Source organism: Microcebus murinus, chromosome 18, assembly GCF_040939455.1.
Source record: "Microcebus murinus isolate Inina chromosome 18, M.murinus_Inina_mat1.0, whole genome shotgun sequence".
Classification (NCBI taxonomy): domain Eukaryota; kingdom Metazoa; phylum Chordata; class Mammalia; order Primates; family Cheirogaleidae; genus Microcebus; species Microcebus murinus.
In genome coordinates, this window is record NC_134121.1 from 38,521,408 (window position 1) to 38,543,957 (window position 22,550).

Below are 22,550 nucleotides of genomic sequence, written 5' to 3' on the forward strand. Positions count from 1 at the left end.
TGGGGTACTGAACCAGAGGAAATGGGTGACAATTCCAGCCTGCTGAGAAAATTAGGTTTAAAGCCTTCAGTGTGGATAGGAGACTCCCTCTTATCAGGTGGGATTACTGCTCCAGGCAGGCAGGGAGGGAATGGAGGAAAGGTCATCTCATTCCCCACCCATCTCACAGGCCAGCCGGCTTGGTGCCTGACACCAGGGAAAGAGTGATGGTAAATCACTTAGGCTCCATAAAAGCTTCCTAGGGAATTCTGGCTGGGGGTGCTGTGCTCACCAGGAGTCCATGAAATAATAATCCCACTCATTAGCCTCAGTCACCCAAGCTCCAGCTTGGCATCACATCCCAAAGCCATTAAAGGGTTTCCAAATCTCTGGATTTGAGATTTCCAAATCTCTAGGCAGGGAGACTAGAGAGAATCCTGATGATTCTAGTTCATTCCAAGCTGCTGCTGGAGATGTTGGGGGTCCCAGGGTCTTTGGGCCTGACAGCTGGTTTCCTCCTCCCACTCTCAGAAGCCGGGGGCTTCCCACCTGGCCCGAGCGTGGGCACAGACCCCTTGGCTGGGACCAGTTAAGATGACTCACCCAAAGGGTGTGGGAGATTCTGGGCAGAACACCCAGGGGCCCTCGCCCTCCTCCAATCCACACAAGAGCTTCTGAGGACACTGCCCAACTCACAACCCTGACCGGGTGAGATTTCTGTCTTCTCTCAACTTCTGTAGTGGTGGTGGTGGTGGGGGCTGTGGGGAGGAGGATTTTAAACCCCAAGCTTGAGTTTGGAAACCCAAGTCTCAAAGTTTATTCTTGAAAGAAGCCTTCTAAGAAGGATCAGGAGGAAGGGGAGCTTGAGCATGGCTTCTTCACTCTGCTCATCTCAAAATACAAAATTGGGGAAGGCAGACTTTCTTGGGCAGCTGGGCAAAGATGATGCAGGTGGCATTGGAAAGCCTGAGGTCTGGGTTCATTTTTGGCTCCAGCTCAGAACCCAGATCTTCCCTCCCCCTTAGCACCAGCCTCGGGATCCAGTCCTGCGGTTCCTGGCCCCTCCCCATCCCAATATTCAGGGTTCCCAAGAGGCATCCCCACACCCCATCCCCCATGCTGTACAGAGCTCTTTTGCACCGGGGTTAATATCCCACAAAACCCACACACACCCCTGCAGCGAAGGAGTAGGAAGACTCCCTTTCCCAGCCATGGGGGAGAGACTAGGAGATTAGGAAAAGGAGGAAGAGGATGGAGGGGAAGAGGGCGGGGGAGGAGGCAGAGGCCGCAGAAAGGCCTGAGATGCAGGAAGCAGCTGGGAGTGGGGGGAGGCTTTGTGCCTGAGTTGTTCTCTGGGTCCTAGGGTCCACTCTGTTCATCAGTTTCTGGGATCTGTGGACTGCTGCAGTGCATTTGGACCTGTGCAGAGGATGGACTTTACACCCAGGCCCCAGGCAGCCCCAGGCCCCTTGTTGTGTACTAGGGGGCAGGGGTAGGGGTGGGGTGGGGTGGATGGACACCCAAGCAGCTTTCTGGGTTGCCAGAACAGGTGATGTGTAGGTCACTGTCATGCTCCCCTGAACACACTTGCACACAGTGGCCAGGATCCTTTAAATCAGAGACGCAAGGTAGAGCTCTCACTGGGGAAACTTTGGCCCCAGGCCTCTAGAATTCCTCCTCCTAAACCCCTTCTTCCTGTTGGAGAGGCAGGAGTGCCCTAGTAGGGGCATGAAGATGGTGATTCTACCCCCACTCTTCCAGCCTGGGGTGCAGAACAGGCTAGTGACAGGACACCATCCTCTTCAGACTTGCAAAGGGCAGCTTTGGGATCCCCTGCCACTTAGGTGATGGAGGCCACCTCCTTACTTCATCCCCCTCCTCCGCCAGCACAAGGTCAGCAACACTGGGCCAAGGTTTCACACCTTCAAGGGTGCAAAAGCTGCCCTACAGCAAAGTGATAAAATGCAGATTCTTGGGTTCCATCTGAGGTTCTCCTTCACAAGTTGTGGGGGAGGGCCCAGAAATCTGTATTTTTATCAAGCGCCCAGTGATGTTGATGCTACTAGCCTTGAAGCCAACTGCGGAGGTCTAAGGACCTTGAAGGAAATGATCCTCTGTCCCTCCCCACAGAACCCTTCCCATCTGAGGAGAGAGGGGCCACACTGAGACCACCGTGGCTGGGTTGCCTCCCCCCAATATTTAGTGGGGCGCAGTTCTGTGGGTTGTGATAGGCTGCAGCCAGAGGTTGGGATGGAAGGGTTGAGGAGGACTGGCCGAGGTCGGGGGCAGCGGAAGGCTGTCCTCAAGGGGCGGGCAGGGGTGGGGATACATGGGGGTGGAAGGGAAGAGGAGGGCTCTCAGGCTCCGGCCCCGGAAATCCGATCCCTTTAGGACCCAGAGGTGCCAGTCCCCCAGCGGCGGCGGCGAGAAGGGCAGCCGCTCGGTCTCCGGCAGCCGCCGCTCCGGCAGAGCCAGAGAAAGACCGAGGCTCGGGGCGCGGGGGGGAGGGAGGGAGGGAGGGAGACGCAGCGGCGGAGCGGCCCGGGTGGCCGAGCAGCCATGGGCGCAGCGGTGCCGGGCCCCCCGAGAGCCGAGGCCTCTGGCCCTAGTGGGGGTCTCCCGGGCTGCCATCCGCGCTGACACCGCCTTGGACGATGTGAACGGACGCCGCCGCGGCTGCTTCACGGGCAGGGCGCGCGCTCCCACCGGCCCGGCCGCCGCTTTTCTAATTTGGGTAGGGGCGACGGTACCAGGCCGCTCGGGCTTTTGAAGGGGGACTGGCTGTCTTTGGCAGCTTGACTGGGGGAGGCGACCCACACAGGGCGCTTGGGGATTTTTTTTTCCATTTTTTTTTAAAGCGACATTAACCGATTAGGGCAGCTTGGTTTTGGGGAGACCCTAAAAAAGGCCTTTCAGGGGTTCTTTTTTCTGGGGGAGGGGGCGGTGGTCTCGACTTGGCCAGCCGCCTGTTGAAGGGGGGGAGCGGAGAGCGGGGGCATGTGAACCCGGCTCCCCCCACCATGATGAAGACGGAGCCGCGGGGGCCCGGGGGTCCCCTCCGGAGCGCCTCCCCGCACCGCAGCGCCTACGAGGCGGGCATCCAGGCGCTGAAGCAGCCTGACGCGCCCGGGCCCGACGAGGCACCCAAGGGGGCCCACCACAAGAAATATGGCTCCAACGTCCACCGCATCAAAAGTATGTTCCTGCAGATGGGCACGACGGCGGGGCAGCCGGGCGAGGCGGGTGGCGGCGCGGGCCTGACCGAGGCCCCGCGGGCGTCAGAGCGCGGCGTGCGCCTGTCGCTGCCGCGGGCCAGCAGCCTGAACGAGAACGTGGACCACAGCGCCCTGCTCAAGCTGGGCACCAGCGTGTCGGAGCGCGTGAGCCGCTTCGACTCCAAGCCTGCGCCCTCCGCGCAGCCCGCGCCGCCGCCGCACCCGCCGTCCCGGCTGCAGGAGACGCGGAAGCTGTTCGAACGGAGCGGCCCCGCGGCCGCAGGCGGCGACAAGGAGGCCGCGGCGCGCCGGCTGCTGAGGCAGGAGCGCGCCGGCCTGCAGGACCGGAAGCTGGATGTCGTGGTGCGCTTCAACGGCAGCACCGAGGCGCTGGACAAGCTGGACGCCGACGCCGTGTCGCCGACGGTCAGCCAGCTCAGCGCCGTCTTCGAGAAGGCCGACTCGCGGACCGGCCTTCACCGCGGGCCCGGGGCCCCCAGGGCCGCGGCCGCAGGGGCTCCCCAGGTCAACTCGAAGCTGGTCAGTAAGCGGTCCCGGGTGTTCCAGCCGCCGCCGCCGCCACCGCCCGCCCCATCGGGGGATGCCCCGACCGAGAAGGAGCGCGGCCCCGGAGGGCAACAGCCCCCGCAGCACCGGGTGGCCCCCGCCCGACCGCCCCCCAAGCCCCGGGAGGTGCGGAAGATTAAGCCGGTGGAGGTGGAGGAGAGCGGGGAGTCGGAGGCAGAGTCAGCGCCCGGGGAAGTGATCCAGGCCGAGGTGACAGTCCACGCGGCCCTGGAGAATGGCAGCACCTCGGCGACCACAGCCAGTCCCGCGCCTGAGGAGCAGAAGGCCCAAGCGGCCCCTGAGGAGGAGGAGGCGGTGGCTACGGTGCCGGCGCCAGAGAGGGGGGTGGGCAATGGCAGGGCCCCGGACGTGGCCCCTGAGGAGGCAGATGAGTCCAAGAAGGAGGACTTCTCCGAGGCGGACTTGGTGGACGTGAGCGCTTACAGTGGGCTCGGGGAGGACTCTGGGGGCAGTGCCCTGGAAGAGGACGACGACGAAGACGAGGAGGATGGGGACCCCCCCTACGAGCCTGAGTCGGGGTGCGTGGAGATCCCCGGGCTCTCGGAGGAAGAGGACCCGGCCCCGAGCCGGAAGATCCATTTCAGCACTGCGCCCATCCAAGTAAGCGAGCCCCCTCCCCGCCTCCGCGCCGCCCCTGCCACGTGCACGCGGCCACCCCCAGCTCCGCTCGACAGCTAGCTAGACAGCTAGCCGGGTTTGGCAGGCTGAGTCAGCCCCTGCCACCCAGCCCCCTTCCCAGAAGTTCCCACCCCGAGGGGGCCGTGGGGGAGTTCCAGCTGTTTGTCAGAGGTGGACGGTTTTCAGGTCTGAGATGTGAGTGGCCTGCCCCAACCTGCCCTCAGGTTCTTCCGCCTGGTGTCCTACCTGCCCCACCCGCCGCACCCTCCCTGTCCCACGAGGGTCCTGGGACACCTGCTTTCCCCTCCTCGCCAGACATTCCTTCCTCCAGAGATTGTCAGAAGCAGGGCCTTGGATGGTGTGAAGGGGAGCGTGTGTCCTGGGGAGAGACTCCCTGCATTGGTCCTATTCCACCCTGGAAGGGGGTGGGGGGCTTAGAAACTCCCTGCTTGCCTCTTGCGCAGAAGCTGGATGGGACCAGGGAACGTTGGCCGGGAACTTCCCAACACAAAGGTGCAGCAGAGGAAGGTGCAGGGGACTACAGCCCTTCCTCCATTCTGTTTGTACCCCTACCCCAACTTTGCAGAAGTGAAAGAGGGAAGCAGGTCATTAGGGTGAACTGGTCTGTGGCCATGTGACTGGAGCTGGGGCCTTGCTCCCTGGGGGTCTGTGCCGCCATCTACCAGGTCCTGGCTTGCCCTGGGAAGGGGCACCATCAGCCCTTGAGGGGAATAGGCCTTCTGCAGGCAGAGGAGGAGGTGGGGCTGGGAAACCCCAGGGTGCCTGGCAGTAGTGGGCATGCCTTTGCTCTTGCCTGCCCAGTAGGACAGACGCCCATGGCTTGGCAGTCCCCCAGTGCTCTTGCCACATTCTCTTGAAAAAGGGATGGGAGCTGCCCCTTTTGGGGGTCTCATTTTACCCCCATTCCCACCACCACTGTTGTGGGCTGTGCCAGTGCTTTGAGATCCTGAGCACAGTGTGGTCGGGGAAGGGACACCCCCTGGGGAGAATTAAGAACCCCAGGGCCCTCCCCTGCCACTTCTTACCACCCTCCACTCTTGGCTGGCACATTCAGCCTTGATCATTCTTTCTCACTGCCTCAGGCTCAGCTGTGCCCAGCCCTGGGTCCGCCCCATGGAAGTGTCCAGGTCCCTGCCGGCCTTTATCCTTCTCCAGCCAAACCCCCATCTGTTTGCTTGTCGTTTCCATAACTACTCCTGGACACTGAAGCTGCCCGAGTTTCCTCTCACCCGCCCCAGAGTACAACCTTTGCCCCTCTCCCACCTCCTGCCCCCCACCCCAGTAAGAGGCCTAAAAGGTTAAAAGTGAGTGGAGGTTGCTACTCCCCTCCTAGGCCAGCCCCTTCCCCTGGGCTGGGACCTTAGGAGTCCTTTCCCATCCCTGCACCCCTCCTGGAGGCAGTGGGGTCCTGGAGGGAACGGAGAATCTTGGGACTCTGAGGGAGTCCCCCTATCCCCACCCCAACCCATTCTCTGAGCAGCCTGATGCCCTCAGAGATGGAGTTTGGTCCGGGCCTCTCACTGTCTATATTTGACACCTTACCCTGATTTTTTGGTAAAAAATAGCACATGATTTGGAGCAGTGCTTCCCGACTCCCTGGAGACTCTGAAGCTCTTCCGCCCAGTGTGAGAGCCGGGTGTGCGGTGCGGCCTGAGTGTGCGTCTGACATTTGGCCTTGCTGGGAATTTCCTCCTCTCCCTGGTGCCCGAAACCCCGGTTTTCCCCCCCACCTCTACCCCTGCACTGATACCGAGTGCAGCGTCCTGTGCCCACTGACAACCCAGTTGTTGCCCTTATACAGGTGGAGGTTTCTGCTGAGGGCAGAGAACCCGATTCTACATTGTCACCTAGGGAGGTGGGACTGGGCCCAGGGCCCTCTGATAGGCTGGGCATATTGTAGTGGGCAGACTGAGGAGGGGTAGGGGGTGATTTGGGGAGTGAGGGCTGTGGGGCCTCAGCCTGGGCCTGGGAATCCTGCAGGGGCAGGATTTGAAAGGAGAACAGGACTTGATAGGCTGAGAACAAGGAAGGAAGGGCAAAGCCCAGGTCAGGCTATGAGGGTATGTTTTGGAAGTCACAGCGTGGGGGTGTGTCTGTGTGTCTTGGTAGGGTGTTGGTTGACCCGGGAGACCACAAAGACTGAGAGATGAGGGGACCTTGTCTCCTGGAGCAGAGAGAGGGTCCGGGTCAAGGTCTCAGATGCAAAAGTGGGCCAAAGCCCATCTGCTGAGTCCAGGCCCACGCCAGCCCCTGTTACAGGGTCTGGTGCACTTGTGTAATGGGAACAGAGTCACTAGCGACCCACCACCAGGGCCCAGCTGGGTGCAGTCTCATCCTGCCCTGCCACTGTCTAACCTGTGTGACCTTGGACGGCAGACCTGGCATCCTGGGCTGTGAGTGGAACGGGCAGCCTGTTCCTCAAAGGGGTGCAATGGACAGACGAGCTTTAAGGGCCTGAGCCAGGGTTTCTCTGATGCTGTGAGATTGAGGACATAGAGCTAATGGACCACACAGACCCCTTCCAGCTATGCTTCTAGTCCTCTATGTCCCCCTCCCCCTCCCACTGTGGCAGTGAGCCTCCGTGGGGGTGGGTGGGAATGACATGGAGCAAGTCCAAACAAAGGCTGGGACAGGAGTGCCACTGCCCGCCAGGGTACCTGCAGGACCTGCTCCTGGTGCAGAGGGGGCTCTAGCTGGGGCCTTGGGGGAGACAAGGCCCCACTCTGGCTCCCTCAGCCTTGGGCCCAGCCATCTGATAGAGCTGCTCCCCACTCCTCCCCACCTCCGCTTGGCTCCAAGTGGTGCCAACCTGTCGCTGCAGGCAGTGAAGCCTGAACACGTCATGGTACCCCAAATGGTGCTCATTAACCTCCCACTGAGGGCACCCCTGCCTGGGCCCAGAATTAGGCTCTCCTACAGAGCCCCATCCCAGCTTCTCTGTTCTTTGAGGATGGGGAACCCCCTTTTTGCTGAGGGAGATATCAGAGGGGTACAGGAGATCTCAAGGCAGAGCTGGCCTGGGAGCCCCTGTGGAGACTGGGTTCACCATGGGCAGCGTCAGAGAGGCTGTTACCTTCTCTGATTGCTCGATCTCCCCAGGGCCCAGGTCCTAGAGCCTCCTAGCACATGGGGACAGGCAGCATAACTGAGAGCTGCCGTCTGGAGGGATACAGGCCTAGGCATGCAGGGCAGGCCATAGGGCCTGGCCCTCTCCGCTGCTCTGCCACCTGAGGGGCACGTGGGGTAGAGGGCCTGCCCTTTCTTCATTGGGTACAGGTGGTCCTTCCTCCCTCCCTCTTCTGACCCCAGCATCCACTATAGGTGCAGGTCAGAGTTGGCTACTCCTTGCCTCTGCCCATCCTCCTCTCTCCTGCTCCCCTCCCCCTCTGCTGTCTCACACCCGCTCCCCCCTCTCTCCCCATCTGGCATCCTCCAGCATCTTCTCCATCCTTTCTCCCCTCCTCCTATTCCCTTCTTCTGCTCAGCCTGTTCCTTCCTCTCTGTGTCTGTGTCTTTGTGTCCCTGCTCATCTCTGCCTGGCTCCCGGAGTGCTCATCCCTCACTCTTTCTGATCTGGGTTCCTAGGCCTGACAGTTTGTCCAGGCTTACGCATCCGTCCCCCGGCAGACCATGCTCCTGCTGCTCGGAGCTGCAGAGAGAATGACAGTGCGGATCGGGCAAGGCTGGGTCCCTTTCTGTCCTGTCCCTGGGCTCCGGAACTAGAAGGGCCTTTGCTCAGAGCTGGGTCCTGCGGGGCTGGGTGCAGCCCCATCATCTCAAGCCTGTCTGGGGGCAGGGCAAAGGCATGTGGTCAGAGGGGAGTGTCAGAGGGCATGTGGTCAGAGGGCATGGGCTGGCGGCCCAGCCTGCCCCTCTGCTTCTCGTGCCAGTTCTGCCCTTACCCTCCTGCCAGCCTCTCTGACCTGCCGCCCCCCCCTTCCACAGGTGTTCAGCACCTACTCCAATGAGGACTACGATCGTCGCAACGAGGATGTGGATCCCATGGCGGCCTCTGCTGAGTATGAGCTGGAGAAGCGGGTGGAGAGGTTGGAGCTGTTCCCTGTGGAGCTGGAGAAGGGTGAGAGGCCAGGGGCCCAGGCCACTTGGGCACAGCTGGAGTTGACCCGGGTCTCCTCGCTGGGGCCAGCTTCTGCACTGTGCCCACAGGGGCTCCCACAGACAGGTTGGGCCTCTACCTCTAACTCAGGTCCTTGGCGACCTCTCCCCACCCTCCCTTGCCAGCATCCCCAGCCACACAGGGACTCCAGCCCTGTCCAGGCTCACGAGCCCCACTGCCGCTGTTCTGGAACAACATTTGCCCGTTCAGTTAACAGGTCTCTGTTGGACACTTCGTGCTGGGTCTGGGGCTCTGTGCTGGGGATGCAGTGATGGCCCAGGCAGGCTCCCTCGGGAGCCTGTGTCCTCAGAGTGGGGGAGACAGACAAGGGTGGAAGAGTTGTGTCCAGCTGTGTCCCTAGGTGCTGTCATAGGTGCTGGGAGGGAATCGGGGCAGATAGGAAAACATTTAACAGGAGACAGAACCAGCCTGGGGCTGAGGGCTCCCTGGGGAAGTGATGCTTGAGTTGAGCTCTGGGGAGGGGGCATTTAGAGGGGCGCAGGAGAGTGGCTTGGCTGCAGTTTTACAGGGAGGGCAGGAAGGGCAGGCAGACGGGGCCTCGCAGACCTTGGGCGGGCTGTGGTCTTCCTTCTGAGGTGGCCTGGAAGCTGCTGTGAAGCACGGGGAAGGTATTCTAGAAAGACCACACCTGGCTGTGCTGTATGCAGAGGGTCACGAGTGGGTGGGGAGAACCCACTATGGTGTGGGCAGGATGCTGGCAGAGCAGGGCGTGGGTGGACCTGACAGATCCCAGGGTGGGAGGAGGATCAACAGGCCCTGGTGGGGATTTGGCTCAGGCAGAGGCTGTGAGGGGGAGGGAGGAATCCAGGTGCCTCCCAGGCCTGGCAGCTGGTGGGTGGTGGTGCCATCCCCAGGAGGGTGTGTTTGTGGGGAGGGTCATGAGATTCGGTGGCGGAGGCTCATGAGAGGCGGGGCAGGTGTGGATAGGTGAGTGGGCCTTGGGGGAGAGAAAACCAGGAGGTCCCTGGCACTGCAGCCACGAGAGTAGGCGAGACTGCTCAGAAAGGGAGGAGACAGGCCCTGTCCCAGCCACCCCTTCAAGCCACACACCCTTCTCCGCATCCACAGCAGTCTCTCACTCGCCAGGCCAGCCTTGGCACGCCCTGCTGCCCATCAGTTCTAGGGCAAAGAGGGGGAAGACAGAACCACACCCCCTCCTCAGCTGTGGGACATCCCCTAAGTGTGGGGACTGCTTTGTGGTGGGGGCCCTGCCCTAGAGTCCAGGATGGAGGGCCTTTCCCGTGCCCTGCAAGCCCCGTCTGGAGCGCTCCCCCTCCATCCCCCCATCTGCTCCACAGACTCCGAGGGCCTGGGCATCAGCATCATCGGCATGGGGGCCGGGGCGGACATGGGCCTGGAGAAGCTGGGCATCTTCGTCAAGACCGTGACCGAGGGTGGCGCAGCCCATCGGGATGGCAGGTACCAGCCCCACCATCCCCGCTGGCCATCATCTGGGGGGTGGGCCCTGCAGCGGGCTCAGGCTGTGCCCTGGGAGTAGTGTGTGCTCTGTGTGCGGTGCAGGTGTTCACGGAGGGAGCCCTGCTGGGCCCTGGGCTCCAACAGTGAGTACGACAGACAGAAACCCTCGCCCTCAGGGCGCCGTGTCCAGGGGCAGCTAGTGAAGATGGGGGGCTGTCAGTTGTGTGTCCTGGTCTGAAGTGTGTGCTGGGCCTTGGTAGGGAGGGCACAGGCGTGGAGGCTCTGTGTCTGGAGTATATTGGAGCATTTTCTTTCATTTAACAAACAGTGAGTCCCTGGCTGTTGTCAGGCTGGTGACAGGCCCTGGGGAGTCCCTGGTGAGGGTCCCTGCAGTGCAGTGTAAGGTAGACAGACATTAAACAAGTGGACGCACAGAAAATGGCAAAATACAGGGTACCACAAAAGGCATAAGGCAGGAGAGCACAACCTCTCTGGGTATCAGGGAAGCCTTCCTGGAGGAAGTGGCGCTGGACTTGAGTGCTGAGGGGCAGGGGAGCTGAAAGCAGGCAGGTGTGGCTGGAGCATGGGGTGAGGGGCCAGGTGTTGACATGGCTAGACAAACTGGTGGCTCCAGAGCTGGGCTACTCCGTGTGTGTGCGGTGTGCGTGCCTGTGTTGAGCATCTCTGGCTGGAGAGGGTGAGTTCTGTGGGTCAGAAGGTTCAGGGAGGGTGCCCTAGAGTGCAGGGCCAGCTTGCTGTGTGTGTATTGCAGGGTGTGGGAGTGGTAGTGGGCAGGGTTGTGGGGCATCTCCCCGGGTGGTTGTAAGAGCTTGACATTGGAGGTCGCTTGTGGTGTTACTTCCAAACCCAGACCCCTTCCATATGACAGAGGTGAGTAGGTGTCCTGTGCAGGCTAGAGACTTCGAGGTCTTGTTGCCCCATTCTGGGGGCTTCTGCCTCTTGTGGCCCAGGTGGCATGGAAGGGGCAAGGAACAGGAATGGTGACAGTCCTGCTCTTTCACTTACTCACTTCCCCTCCTGATTTGAACTGCCAGAGCCTTTCCTGCTGTCGCCTGTTGGCAGTGTGGGGAGTGTGGGTGGATGCGTGTCCACGAGTGTGTGCCCACCTGGGAGTGTGGGGCATTTTGGGGTGAGCTGTTTCTTCCATTTCCCTGGGGAAGCCCTGAAAGAAGGCCTGGGGCACCCAGGGAGGTGACAGTGGAGGAAGGAGGTGGCCAAGGGGCCCCCTACCTGGGCATCTTCCTCTCCCTTGGCAGGCCCGGCTGGGCCACCCCCATCTCTCCCCTTCCTGTGTGGAGAGCAAGGGCTTCAGGTGCCATGGCTGGAGTGTGCTGGAGGTGTGCACCTGTGTCAGGTGTGTGCAAAGGCGTGTGAACATGAGAGAGTGCCTCTCGGGTCTCGGGCATTTAGGAGGACATCTGTGGACTCAGGTCTGTGCAGAAATGTGCACAGAAGAGGGCAGTGTGTCACTTGTGTGCTGTCGGGCCTCTTGCCAGGGTGCATGGCAGAGATGAGCTCTGAGGATGTCACACTACTCTGTTTGGTGTGACGGAGGAGGGGACAGTTGTGTGATTGTCACGGAAAGAGTGCCTGCCGTCTCTGCTGGCCCTGGAGCCCCGTGTCTGCTTTTCCTGCCTGGTTCACTGCCCACATGATGGGCCTGGCTGAACCTGGTCCTCTGGCCTCATGAATCTTATGCAGGTAGACAAAGTACCAGATCCCTGTGGGGACTGAGCCATCTCTGCCCCAGCTCCACAGTTCCCCTCGTGACCCTCTTAACGTGTCACTCCCCCAGGATCCAGGTGAACGATCTCCTGGTGGAGGTGGACGGAACAAGTCTGGTGGGAGTGACCCAAAGCTTTGCAGCCTCCGTGCTCCGGAACACCAAGGGCCGAGTGCGGTGAGAGCCCAGAGCGGCGGGCACAGGGCAGGGGAGGCCCTCACCCAGACACCCTGCTCACCTGCCCAGTGAAGCTTCTGGGCTGCCAGCTTGTGGAGGTTCCGCTGACCCCTGCCTGAAGGAACTGCTGAGCCCACAGTCCCTTGCCCCATGCCTGCCTCCCCATGCTGAGCTCCCTGACACTGCAGGCCACCAGTGCTCAGTGCCCCCAAACTATCCTCTGGGACTTATTCTCCTTCCCCTCTGCCTGTCCCTGACTCACTCATTGAAGAACCAATATATGCAGGGTGAATGCCAACCAAATTGGGGTCCCCTGACCAGGAACTTTGTCCCTCCTTCCTGCCCAGCCCCAGGCAATCCCCGGAAGACTTGTCCTGAACCTACAAGGGAAGGGGATTGGATTAGAAGCTCCCTGGTTCCACCTCTGGCTTCACATTCAGGGATGATTCCCTGCCCCCCTCCAAGAGGGGCACTGCCCCCAGGAAAGGGTGGTAGAGAGAAACAGGATGTGGGTGGCCACGGGGAGGAGGGGCTGGTGCCTGGAAGTTCCACTGTTTCCTCTCCATCCTAATCTCCAGTTGCCATCATCCCGCCCCTTCCTGAATCTCAGGGGGCTTGGAGCATACCCAAGACACACCTCCACGGCCCCAGCACTACTGGGATGGGTCATCCTCACCATTCCCCTGCCTGGGTTTCTCCCACGTGGTGGGGAAGAGCCCCCTGAGCTGGCATCTCCTGAGTTCACGTCACCTGCAGCCTAGCTCAGTTTGGCTGGCGCCCCCTCTCCCCCAAAACTGGCCAGAAGAGCTAGTGGGCCCTCCTGCCTCCCCTGAGAAGGAAACCCAGTAAGGACCCTGTGTTCTCCCATTCATTATTAACACTGCAGCCTTTGGACTCAGCCCTCTCATTTCACCTCCCCTGGGAGGGCTGCGTTTGGAGAGGGGAGCACCAGGAGGGAGGATGGTGGCATTGCCAGCTGAGGACAGAGGCAGGGGATGACGCCCGTGCCCCTGCAGGTTTATGATTGGCCGGGAGCGGCCCGGAGAGCAGAGCGAAGTGGCCCAGCTAATTCAGCAGACCCTGGAACAGGAGCGATGGCAGCGGGAGATGATGGAGCAGAGATACGCCCAGTACGGAGAGGAAGACGAGGAGGTAGGGGCTGCAGGCCGGCTGGCGGCGTGATCGCCCCCTGGTGACTAGCTGAAGCATTACACCTCTTCTGTCAACTGCTTTCCCAGGCCTCCTAAAGAAACATGAAGGGCGGAACTGGTCCCTCTTCCTGGGGAGCCCCAGTCTGAGGGAGGAGATGTAGACCCCTCCCTCAACGAACCCCTGGTCTGATGGAGCAGGCATACCGTCTGTCTTCAGAGAGCCTGCCTAACCCTATAAGGAAATGGTTCCCTCAAAGAGCCCCCACTCTGAGGGGAAGGCATCGCCCCTAAGCTCAGGGGAGCTAATCTGAGGAGGGAGACAGAGCCAGACCTCAGGGGACCCATAGTGTAAGGGGCACGGTACAGGCTGTTTCTTCAGGGTCCCAATCTTACAGGGGAACTGCCTCTGGACTCCTGAAGCTACTGGGGGAAGACATAAACCTGCCTCTGGTGCAGCCCCAGGCTGGGGAGGGCACGGCCCACATCCCCGGGTCCTCCCAGCCTCCCACAGCAGCCTGCTGCTGGTCCAACCCTGGCTGTCAGGGCTGAGGGAGGCTGGGGAGGGTCCACAGCCTCCTGCCTTCCTTCACAGACCGGGGAGTACGCCACGGACGAGGATGAGGAGCTGAGTCCCACGTTCCCAGGTGGTGAGATGGCCATCGAGGTGTTCGAGCTAGCGGAGAACGAGGATGCACTGTCCCCCGTGGACATGGAGCCCGAGAAGCTGGTGCACAAGTTCAAGGAGGTGGGAGGAGGGGGCTGCCTGGGGCGTGGAGGGCGGAGGTGGGCCCGTGTCCTGCCCTCGGCATGCCTGCCCCACCCAGCCGGAGCTGAGCGCCTGCCCCTCTGCCCACAGCTCCAGATCAAGCATGCCGTCACTGAGGCCGAGATCCAGCAGCTCAAAAGAAAGGTGAGGGGGCATGTGTTAAGGAATGTGGTCCCCACCCTCACACCTGCGCACTGAGGCAAAGGGACATAGTGTTACGAGATGGATCTCTGGATCCATCTGCTCCACCATCACATGCTGCACTGCCTCAGTCTCCTTATCCGTAGAATGGGCTAATGATAATACCTAACACCATGGGATCATTGTGAGGATTCAATGAAATAATACATGTAAAATCCTTAGCACGTCTGACATAATAGATACTCAATAAAAACCCCAAAGTATGGCTGGGTATGGTAGCTCGCACCTGTAATCCCAGCATTTTGGGAGACCGAAGTAGGAGGATCACTTGAGGCCAGGAGTTCAAGACCAGCCTGGGCAATATAGTGAGACCCCATCTTTACAAAAAATAAAAAACTTAGCCAGACTCAGTGGCATGTGCCTGTAGTCCCAGCTATTTGGGAATCTGAGGCAGGCAGATTGCTTGAGCCCAGGAGTTTAAGGTTACTATGAGCTATGATGATGCCACTGCACTCTAGCCCGGACAACAGAGCAAGAACCTGTTTCAAAAAAAGAAAAAAGGCAAAAGTACTAGCTCTGATACTGAAGCACACTAAGTCTCGCCGTAGATGTCTTTGTGTTTACTCTGTCTCACATATGTCCTCTATATATAGGCCCAGTGATAAATACAGACTACCCAGAGATACACACAGGGATACCTTCCAGCCTGGACCCAGGCACGTGGTCCCACAGACCCCCTCGCCCAGACATGTAGAGACACCCACTCTACACGGACATGATCACGGAAACACTGGACCCGTGCTTCCTGTGGCAGCACGCCCAGGGACATCAGTCTGGATACGTAGATGTACTCTGCATTCATCTGCTCTAAGATGCACAGTCATCATGACTGTCGTGTGGACCACCTGTTCTAGGAAGAGTGTCACAGGCATGCACATGCTCAGTGGGCAAGCAACACGGAGGTGTTGATGCTGACACCACTAGATGGTGACACACGACATATACAAACACATGTATGTACCATGCATAGACGCTTAGACAAGCACGTTGGGTGCCAGCACCCTCACAGGCATGTAGACATACAGGCTTCATGTTAAAAGTCTGTATCGGGTCCCTGCTGGGGCCTGGACAGTAGGAGTCCCCATGCCCACGGTGCTTCTGGTATGGTGGGGACAGACAGGGCAACAGGGGCCTCTCGGACACGGTGCACGCAGGCACACACATGCGTACACTCCCATATGTGGGTACACCCCCCATCCCCTCTCCCCCGCACGCAGAGAGGATGCTCTGGGGCAGAAGAAAGGGCATTCCTGGCAGAGAGACGAGCTGGACCGAGCCTAGAAGCTGGCTTTGGGAGGACGCCTGCTGGGCGGTGGCATGTGCCTGTTGGGGAGAGATGGAGGCAGGGCTGGACTGCCAGGGGGGCTGTGGCTTGCAGCTGCGTCCTGACTCCCCTCTAAGGACTCTAGCCTTGGGCCACACAGCACAGGGCTCTGTGGCTATCTGGAGGGTTTCAGAAGGTCACTGCCTACAAAGTAGGAGGGCGTGAGGGTAGGCAGGACTTGGAGGCAGGCAAACTGGGTAGAGTCCTGGCCTGTGTCCTGGCAGGAGTGGGCTAGGACTTCCCAGAGTACAGGCAGAGGGTCTGGAAAGGAAGGGTGGATTGGCATTGCATTTTCAGGGTCGAGATGACAGGCTGTGTTTCTGGGTGTGTGCAGAGGAAGAAGGGCAGGGGCACATCAAAGATTTATTCATTCATTCAGTTTACAAATGTCCACAGGGTACCTTCTAGATGCCCGCTACTACTGTTCAGTCACTGTGATGGCACAGCCAGAGTTGATCCTTGTCCTTGTGCAGCTTGGAGTCTGCATACCAGTGACTATTATTACAAACTGACATGGGGCTCTGTGGGAGAGGCCAGGCTTACTGAACTCCTAAAGCAGGAGGAACTCACTTCAGCTGGGGGTGGGGCTGTGCTATTGGGGGCTTCCCCAGGGAAGGGATACACTGAGCACTGAGCCTAAGGGTGAGCTAGTGGGAAATAACTAGGCAAGGGGGAGGGTAGAAGAGGCACATTCCGGGCAGCAGGCACAGCATGTGCAAAGGCCCTGTGGCAAGTCTGAGGATCTGGAGGAAGGCCTGTGTGGCTGGGAATAGAAATCAAGAGACATTTGAAGCCAACAAGGCGGCAGGGCAGCCAGGGGCTTGAGATGAGTGCCTGGATGGCTACAAGTTTGTGGCACTTTTTAACAGAAGTGAGCATGTCAGGAAAGGCATAGGTTTATGCATGTGGGAGGCGCAGTTTGAGGAGCTGGGTGGTAAGGCTGGAAGTTGGGAGCAAGGTTGGGCCAGGGCTTGGGATTTGGGGCTCAGTGCATGAAGGTGGGCCCGTGCCCCAGGGCAGTGGGTATAGAGGGAACAAAGGATTCAGGACTAAGCTGTTGAGGATTGGAGGTCTGCACTGGGGTCACCTGGGAGCAGCGAGGGGAGTCAGGATTCTTTAGAAAGAGCAGGGACTGGTCAGCAGGGCCAGGGCTGCAGAGGGGACAGAGAGCAATGGTGACCCTTGCCTGCCCTGCTCTTTCACATCTGCTGTCTCACTGTAGTAGCCCTTGTGAGCTTGGAGACAGAGGCAGGTACCACTCCCCTTTCACAGAGGGGAGGACTGAGGCTTGAGACAGAGGTTGCCTTGCCCCAAGTCAGAGTAGCCAGTGACTAATGAAGGAGTGGGGTGAAGTGACAGGGACCCTTGGCTTAGAGCTCTGGGGCAAGACCCCATCTCTTCCCTCTCTGGGTTCCGGCTCTCAGGCACAGCAAAGGAGAATTAGTTGGGGCGCGGTGGGCTCCACATCTGTAGAAATCCCCTGGAGACTGGCCCCAGTGCCAGGATGGGGGTGCCCCGTGGCTCCCTCTGGCCCCCACCAACCCACGGCCACTCCTTCCTCTCTCAGCTGCAGAGCCTGGAGCAGGAGAAGGGGCGCTGGCGGGCCGAGAAGGCCCAGCTGGAGCAGAGCGTGGAGGAGAACAAGGAGCGCATGGAGAAGCTGGAGGGCTACTGGGGCGAGGCCCAGAGCCTGTGCCAGGCCGTGGACGAGCACCTGCGGGAGACCCAGGCCCAGTACCAGGCCCTGGAGCGCAAATACAGCAAGGCCAAGCGCCTCATCAAGGACTACCAGCAGAAGTACGTGGCCAGGGTGCTGGGGGCCCTGGGCCGGGGAGGACTAGAGGGCTGTGGTGGCAGTTCCTCACTGGCACTTCCCACAGCTGAGCTAGGGAGGCACAGAGCACAGACGCCGGGGAAGCCCCTGGGCCTGGCATGACTGGGCAGTAGAGCCAGCACAGGGCCAGGCCCCAGAGACTTTGGGAAAACCTGGAACCTCCTGACCTGGGAACAGGGAAAGGAGCAGAGCTGCTGCCCAGGTGGCACTGAGTCTCCCCTGGATGGAAGCCAGACCATACACCCTTACCTGCCATCTGTCCCTTGCCTCTCCCCAGGGAGATCGAGTTCCTGAAAAAGGAGACTGCACAGCGCCGCGTTCTGGAGGAGTCGGAGCTGGCTAGGAAGGAGGAGATGGACAAACTCCTGGACAAGGTAGGCCTGGGGGTGCCCTGGGGGCAGAGCCCTATGACGGGAGCAGCAGGCAAGCCCCCATCTAGCAGCCACCCTGTAGGGAGGGGGGTTGCATCCCCACCAGGGGGCAGAGGGGGCACAGCCCAGGCCTGGTGCCCAGGTTTGACCCACTCCTTTGTTTTCCAGATCTCAGAACTGGAAGGAAACCTGCAAACACTGAGAAACTCCAATTCTACTTAAGCGGAATCATTCCTTGACCAGACAATAATTAATCCCCTTCTGACTGTCCTCGATACCCCACCCCTCCCCCTACCAGCCTGGGGACAGGTGCCCCGAATCCCCCCACCCCTTCACCCCACCTCCCCCAGCTTCAGGGACCAGAGGGCCCATACACAGGCCCCCTTAAGGTGGCCCGGGCAGATAGAGGTGGCTGGAAGGGTGGCCTTCTCCTTGCCCCATGGGGCTGAGGCACAGAGGCCAAGGGATGCTGTGGGCTGACCTGGGCAGTGGATGGACACAAAGGACTTGCAGACCAAACTGCCAGACTTTACAACCTCCAGCCTTTGTCTCTGGACTGGAATGGGGCTGGGGCTCTCCCAGCATCTCACCAACTGGAGGCTGCTCCCGGCCCCTGGGCCTCTTGACTTGAGATTCTACCTTCTTGGCCCTTCCCTCTCCCCCCATCATTGTGCTGTCTCTGTTGCATTCTGATCCTCCTGCTTGGGGGGTTGCCTCAACACCTCCTCCCATTCTGTCCCCTGTCCCTGGAGGGATAGAGTCTACCCCAGAGGCTGGGCCTGGCCCTGCACCGATTTCCTATGTATCCTTCCAGAAAAGGGGAGTGATTGTAGGAAAAATGGAGAGTTCAGGACACCTGGTCCCTGACTCCTCCTTTCCTGGGGCAGCAGCCCTCAATTTCTCCTTGTGCCTCCCCTCCCCCAGGTGCCAAATAGCCATAACCTCCTCCTGGAACTGTCTGCTGCCTCTCTCTGGTCCAGGTTTCCTGGCCAAGCCTGGGAATGCCAGGGAGGAGAGGAGGTCAGCTTAGGGGGCCTGGCTACAGAGACCCTGGTCTTAGGCGAGGGTAACATTTCTCCCTGGAGAGCCAAGCCTGGCTCTGCCCTGTCCGGCCTGCCCTGGGGGACACCTGGAAGCCTTTTACTAACATCGCAGAGATTCAGCCTCAACCACCCCCTCCCAACTGTTTTCCAATGTTTTGACCGGAGGGCAAAATTTTACTACTTCTTGTCTTCTTGGAGACCAGGGCTGCCCTGCTGGCAGCCTGCCTTCTAAGTGGAATTGATGTTGTTTCCCACTTTAACCCCGAATTGGGGCTTGGACCAAGGGAGGTGAGACCCCCCTCAGGTCCCCTCCCCTTTCAGAATCCATCTCATCTTGCCGCTTCTTCATGCCGTGCCCAAGCCTGGGTTTTTGTTCATTTTTTAAAAACAACGCCGTCCCATCCGTTTTGGCTTCTCCTTGTCCCTGTAAATAGACCATGCCATCGATCAGTATTTCTTGCCCCCCTCCCTCCTTCCCCCAGACGTGCCCCCACCCCCTGAAAGCTGGCTGTCTCAGTGCCCGGCCCATGCCCTTCACCCTGGCTGATCGAGGGGCGGGGCCGGTGGGCGGGGCCGCGGGGCGCTTCCGGCTTCCCGCCGGCGGCCGCCCCTGCGCAGCCTTCCGGAGGACCGCGTCTCTGTACATAATATATATATGTATGTATTGTTCCCGGTTTTGTACGGACCATGCCCTCTGTCAGGTCGTCCCCATAAAAGCAGCCCCCAGAGCCTCGCTGCCTGGTTTCTTGATTCGCTGGAGCCCGGCGGGGGGGCGGGGAGGGGTCCCCTCCCATCAGCTCTGCCTCGGACCATGAAGGTCTTTCCACGGAGTTACCCGGTTCGGGCAAACTGTCTGTCTGCCACCATTCCACCCCTCAGCACCCGTGCTTTTTGTCCAGTCCTCCTGGGCAGGGCTGGAAGTTTCTAGAGAGTTCCTTCGGTTAGTCGCATTCCTTTTTCAAAGCCCCGAAGGAATTCAGAGGATGGGCTAGACAGGGCAAGAGGAACCCTAAATCCCTCCCCTGAGAAGTTCTCTTAAACTATGAGCTCCAGGAAGGATCCAAGGTTTCCCAGAGGGGGCAGGAGCTGGTGGGATGTGACATGTCAGGGCAGTTTTGTCCCCAGGGTCCTAGAGGATCTGTTCTGTTTGCCCCTCTCATGGCACTCTGAGAGTCCTTAAATAGCCCTGGCCCCCTGCTCTGTGCCAGCAGGTCTGGCTGCTGACTCACCAGCTCTAATACTAATGGATCTGGGTGTCTAGATGCCAGGGTTCCAGGGACAGCTTTGGTGAAGTCCCAGAGAGGCAAGAGCCAGCTGGGGATAGAGTGGAAGCTTAGGGGTGGTCCCAGCGCCAGGCTTTCCTGTCTGGGTACTATGTGCAAATGGGAGAGTGGAGCACACACAGGGCGCTTGTGTCTACTTGGCCTCAAGAGGACTCTCGCCTTCCCCTCCCTTTGCCATAAGGAATGGAAGTCCCAACTTCAGGGCCCTTGAAGGTCACCTTATGAGTCCTTGACAATATCCAAGATGAGTAGGCCGAACTCCCAGTGAGAGTCAGCTCTGGAGGCAGCTGCTCCCTGTGGATGGCTCAGTCACACAGGTCCCATGCATGTCAAGCCGAATTCTGGGTTCCCATAAGGACCCCTCAGAAGTCCTAGTTCTACACCTCAGGGCATGTACTCCTGCTACCCACCCGAGGGTGACCTGGGAACCTGAGGATGGTGACTGCCTCTGAAGGCATCTCCTCCAAGTAGATCATCCTTGGAGCGCTCTGGGAGCCCTGAGGATGCTGAAGACAGAGCCAGGTGGCGGAGTCCCAAGATCAGAGACCACCAAACCATGGGGCCACAGGTCATAGCTCCAGAGTTAGAAGTCACTGAGGCTCTGTTCCAGAAACCTGGCCAAGATGTCCCAAGAAGTGAAGTGGCTGGACCTTCCTGGGTGGGAGGCAGGCATGAGGGTTGGGTGTGGCTTCTGCTGGGCTGACAGGCTAAGCATCCAAGGTGGGGTCCCACTGCCCCCATCTGATCTGTGTCTCAAGTGAGGGTCTTATATATACATGACATGTCCCAAAAGGTGGGCCAACTATCTCCGTCATACTTGGGGCTGATGTGTGGCTGGGGGTGTTGTTTGCTGTGAGTTTCTCAGGCCTGAGGTATAACTTGCCTGTGACATACAGTACGTCCATGTTTGGGGCTATGTCACATGGTTGTGGGCAGGCCTGTGTGAGGCTTGTCACCTCAGCCCTTCCCCCACCCGCATCACCTGCACACTTTTGGTAGCCTGAGTAGGTTCGCCAGGGTCCCAACACTTGCCATGGGTAGGGAAATTTTCTCAAGTCCTAGAAGCTTAGGCCTCCCTAGGAACAGTGGCTCCTTCCAGGTCCAGTGACCTAGCAGATGCCCTCCCACAGATTCCCCTGTCCCCAGCACTGACCTTACATACCATCGTCTCCCCAGCCCCTGGGATCTGCAAGAGCTGTGTAATCAACCCCCACATAGCTCGTCACTCAGATCTCACTAGATGCCTGCAAACCACATCCTCTTTAAAGACCCCAGACATAGCCCCTACAGGCTGTCACCAGAGATGCCACCTCCTCCCCAGATCTCCACAATGTAGCTGGCACCATGTGGCTGCCTGTAGATTCTGAAGACACCCAGAGACCCCCAAACTCTCCCAGATCTCCATGGATATCCTCAGCCCCTGAGGGTTATTATAATAATTCTGTCCTCGCTCACAGTCCCAAGATCATCCTGGCTCCACATGCCACTTGCCACAGGGCTTCCGTCTGCAGAGTCCCCCGAACCATCAAGGGAACTCCATCCCCACAGACTCCACCCTCTCCCAGCGTCAGTACTTGCTCATGAACAAACCACTTTCCTTCCTTTAAGTCTTTGTTTTCCTGGAGGTGGTGGGTAACAGAAACACCTACTTTGTGGGTTTATTGTGCGGGTGACAATAAATAATTGGAGAGTGCCTGGCACATCCCAAGCTGTGCCCTGTGGCAGTAGTTGTTGGTTCTCACAGTATGTCCCCTAGCTGGCCTGCCACCACCTCCAGCTTAGCAGGGCCAAGTCTGATCTCATCCTTCTCCACCCCCACTGTGCTCTGGGGCTACCTGCCTCAAGTCTAGCCCATCCCCAGATCCTGTCAATTTCTTCAGTTCGACGTCCTGAGTAGTTCTCAACTTGATCTTTAATCTTCATGTCCACTGTCATCATCTCTCCACAGCTTCCGGAGGGGTCCCCTGCCTTCAGGCCGCCCTTCTGCAGTCCTTACTCCACTGAGCGGCCAAAGAGAGCTTCCTAGACGCAAATCTGAGTCCCTCCCTCTCCTGTTAATTTTTTTCCGTGGCTAGTAGAATACAGTGCGACCCCTCCGCCCTGCGCCTCCCAGATTCATCTCATCTCCTGCTCTTGCCCACCCACCCCCACGGCCCGCTGACACTCGCCCCTCCCCTGGCCTGCAGGGGTAGCCAACACATCGCCCCCAGCCTCAGCCACCCTCCCTGCCCACCCACCCTCGCCGCCTCGCGGCCCCAGGCCAGGCGCCCTAGCGTGCGCTCTCCCCTCCAGCGCCGAAGTGTCCTCTGTGAACAGGCCCGCGGCCCCCAGCTTGTGAGGGTCCCCACTCGTCCGTGCCCCTGACTGCACCGCCAGCCCCTCCGGCCTGGGAGCCCCGGCTGCTCGGTGGACGTTTGCTGAGTGAATGAATGAATCAGGAGCCCTCACAGACCTGGCAGAGGAGGCGGAAGCCCCGTGGGTCCCAAGGCGGGGCCGTCTCCCCAGCCGCTCCCACCCGCGCAGACTCGGGTGCGCCGCGTCTCCGCGGGCCGAGAAGTAGCGGCAACTCGGATCCCCCAGCCCGGCCGCCGCGCCGGCCGCCTCCGCCCCCTGCGTCCTCCCGCTGCCTCCGCCCCCTCCTTCCCCTCCCTCCCGCTCTTTGTCTCCGGGGCGCCCGG

General features: G+C 59.8%; 1 protein-coding gene across 1 annotated transcript; it reads left to right on the plus strand.

The window, feature by feature from the left end:
- The first annotated feature begins 2,488 nt into the window (after window positions 1-2,488).
- On the plus strand, window positions 2,489-19,317 carry PPP1R9B (protein phosphatase 1 regulatory subunit 9B). Its single transcript, XM_012789734.3, has 10 exons — window positions 2,489-4,382; window positions 8,367-8,499; window positions 9,858-9,978; window positions 11,795-11,899; window positions 12,916-13,051; window positions 13,643-13,795; window positions 13,907-13,960; window positions 16,909-17,138; window positions 17,453-17,549; window positions 17,715-19,317. Exons 1-10 carry the CDS (start codon window positions 3,000-3,002, stop codon window positions 17,766-17,768), a joined length of 2,466 nt encoding a protein of 821 aa, XP_012645188.2. The 5' UTR covers window positions 2,489-2,999; the 3' UTR covers window positions 17,769-19,317.
- Window positions 19,318-22,550: the final 3,233 nt, after the last annotated feature.

What these genes read in the sequence shown, in the direction of transcription:
- PPP1R9B (XM_012789734.3), top strand. Translation starts at nt 3,000, where the DNA reads ATGATGAAGACGGAGCCGCGGGGGCCCGGGGGTCCCCTCCGGAGCGCC. An exon ending in CCCTGTGGAGCTGGAGAAGG is followed by an intron (nt 8,500 to 9,857) that starts GTGAGAGGCCAG and finishes TCTGCTCCACAG; the next exon opens with ACTCCGAGGGCCTGGGCATC. An exon ending in TGGACAAACTCCTGGACAAG is followed by an intron (nt 17,550 to 17,714) that starts GTAGGCCTGGGG and finishes TTTGTTTTCCAG; the next exon opens with ATCTCAGAACTGGAAGGAAA.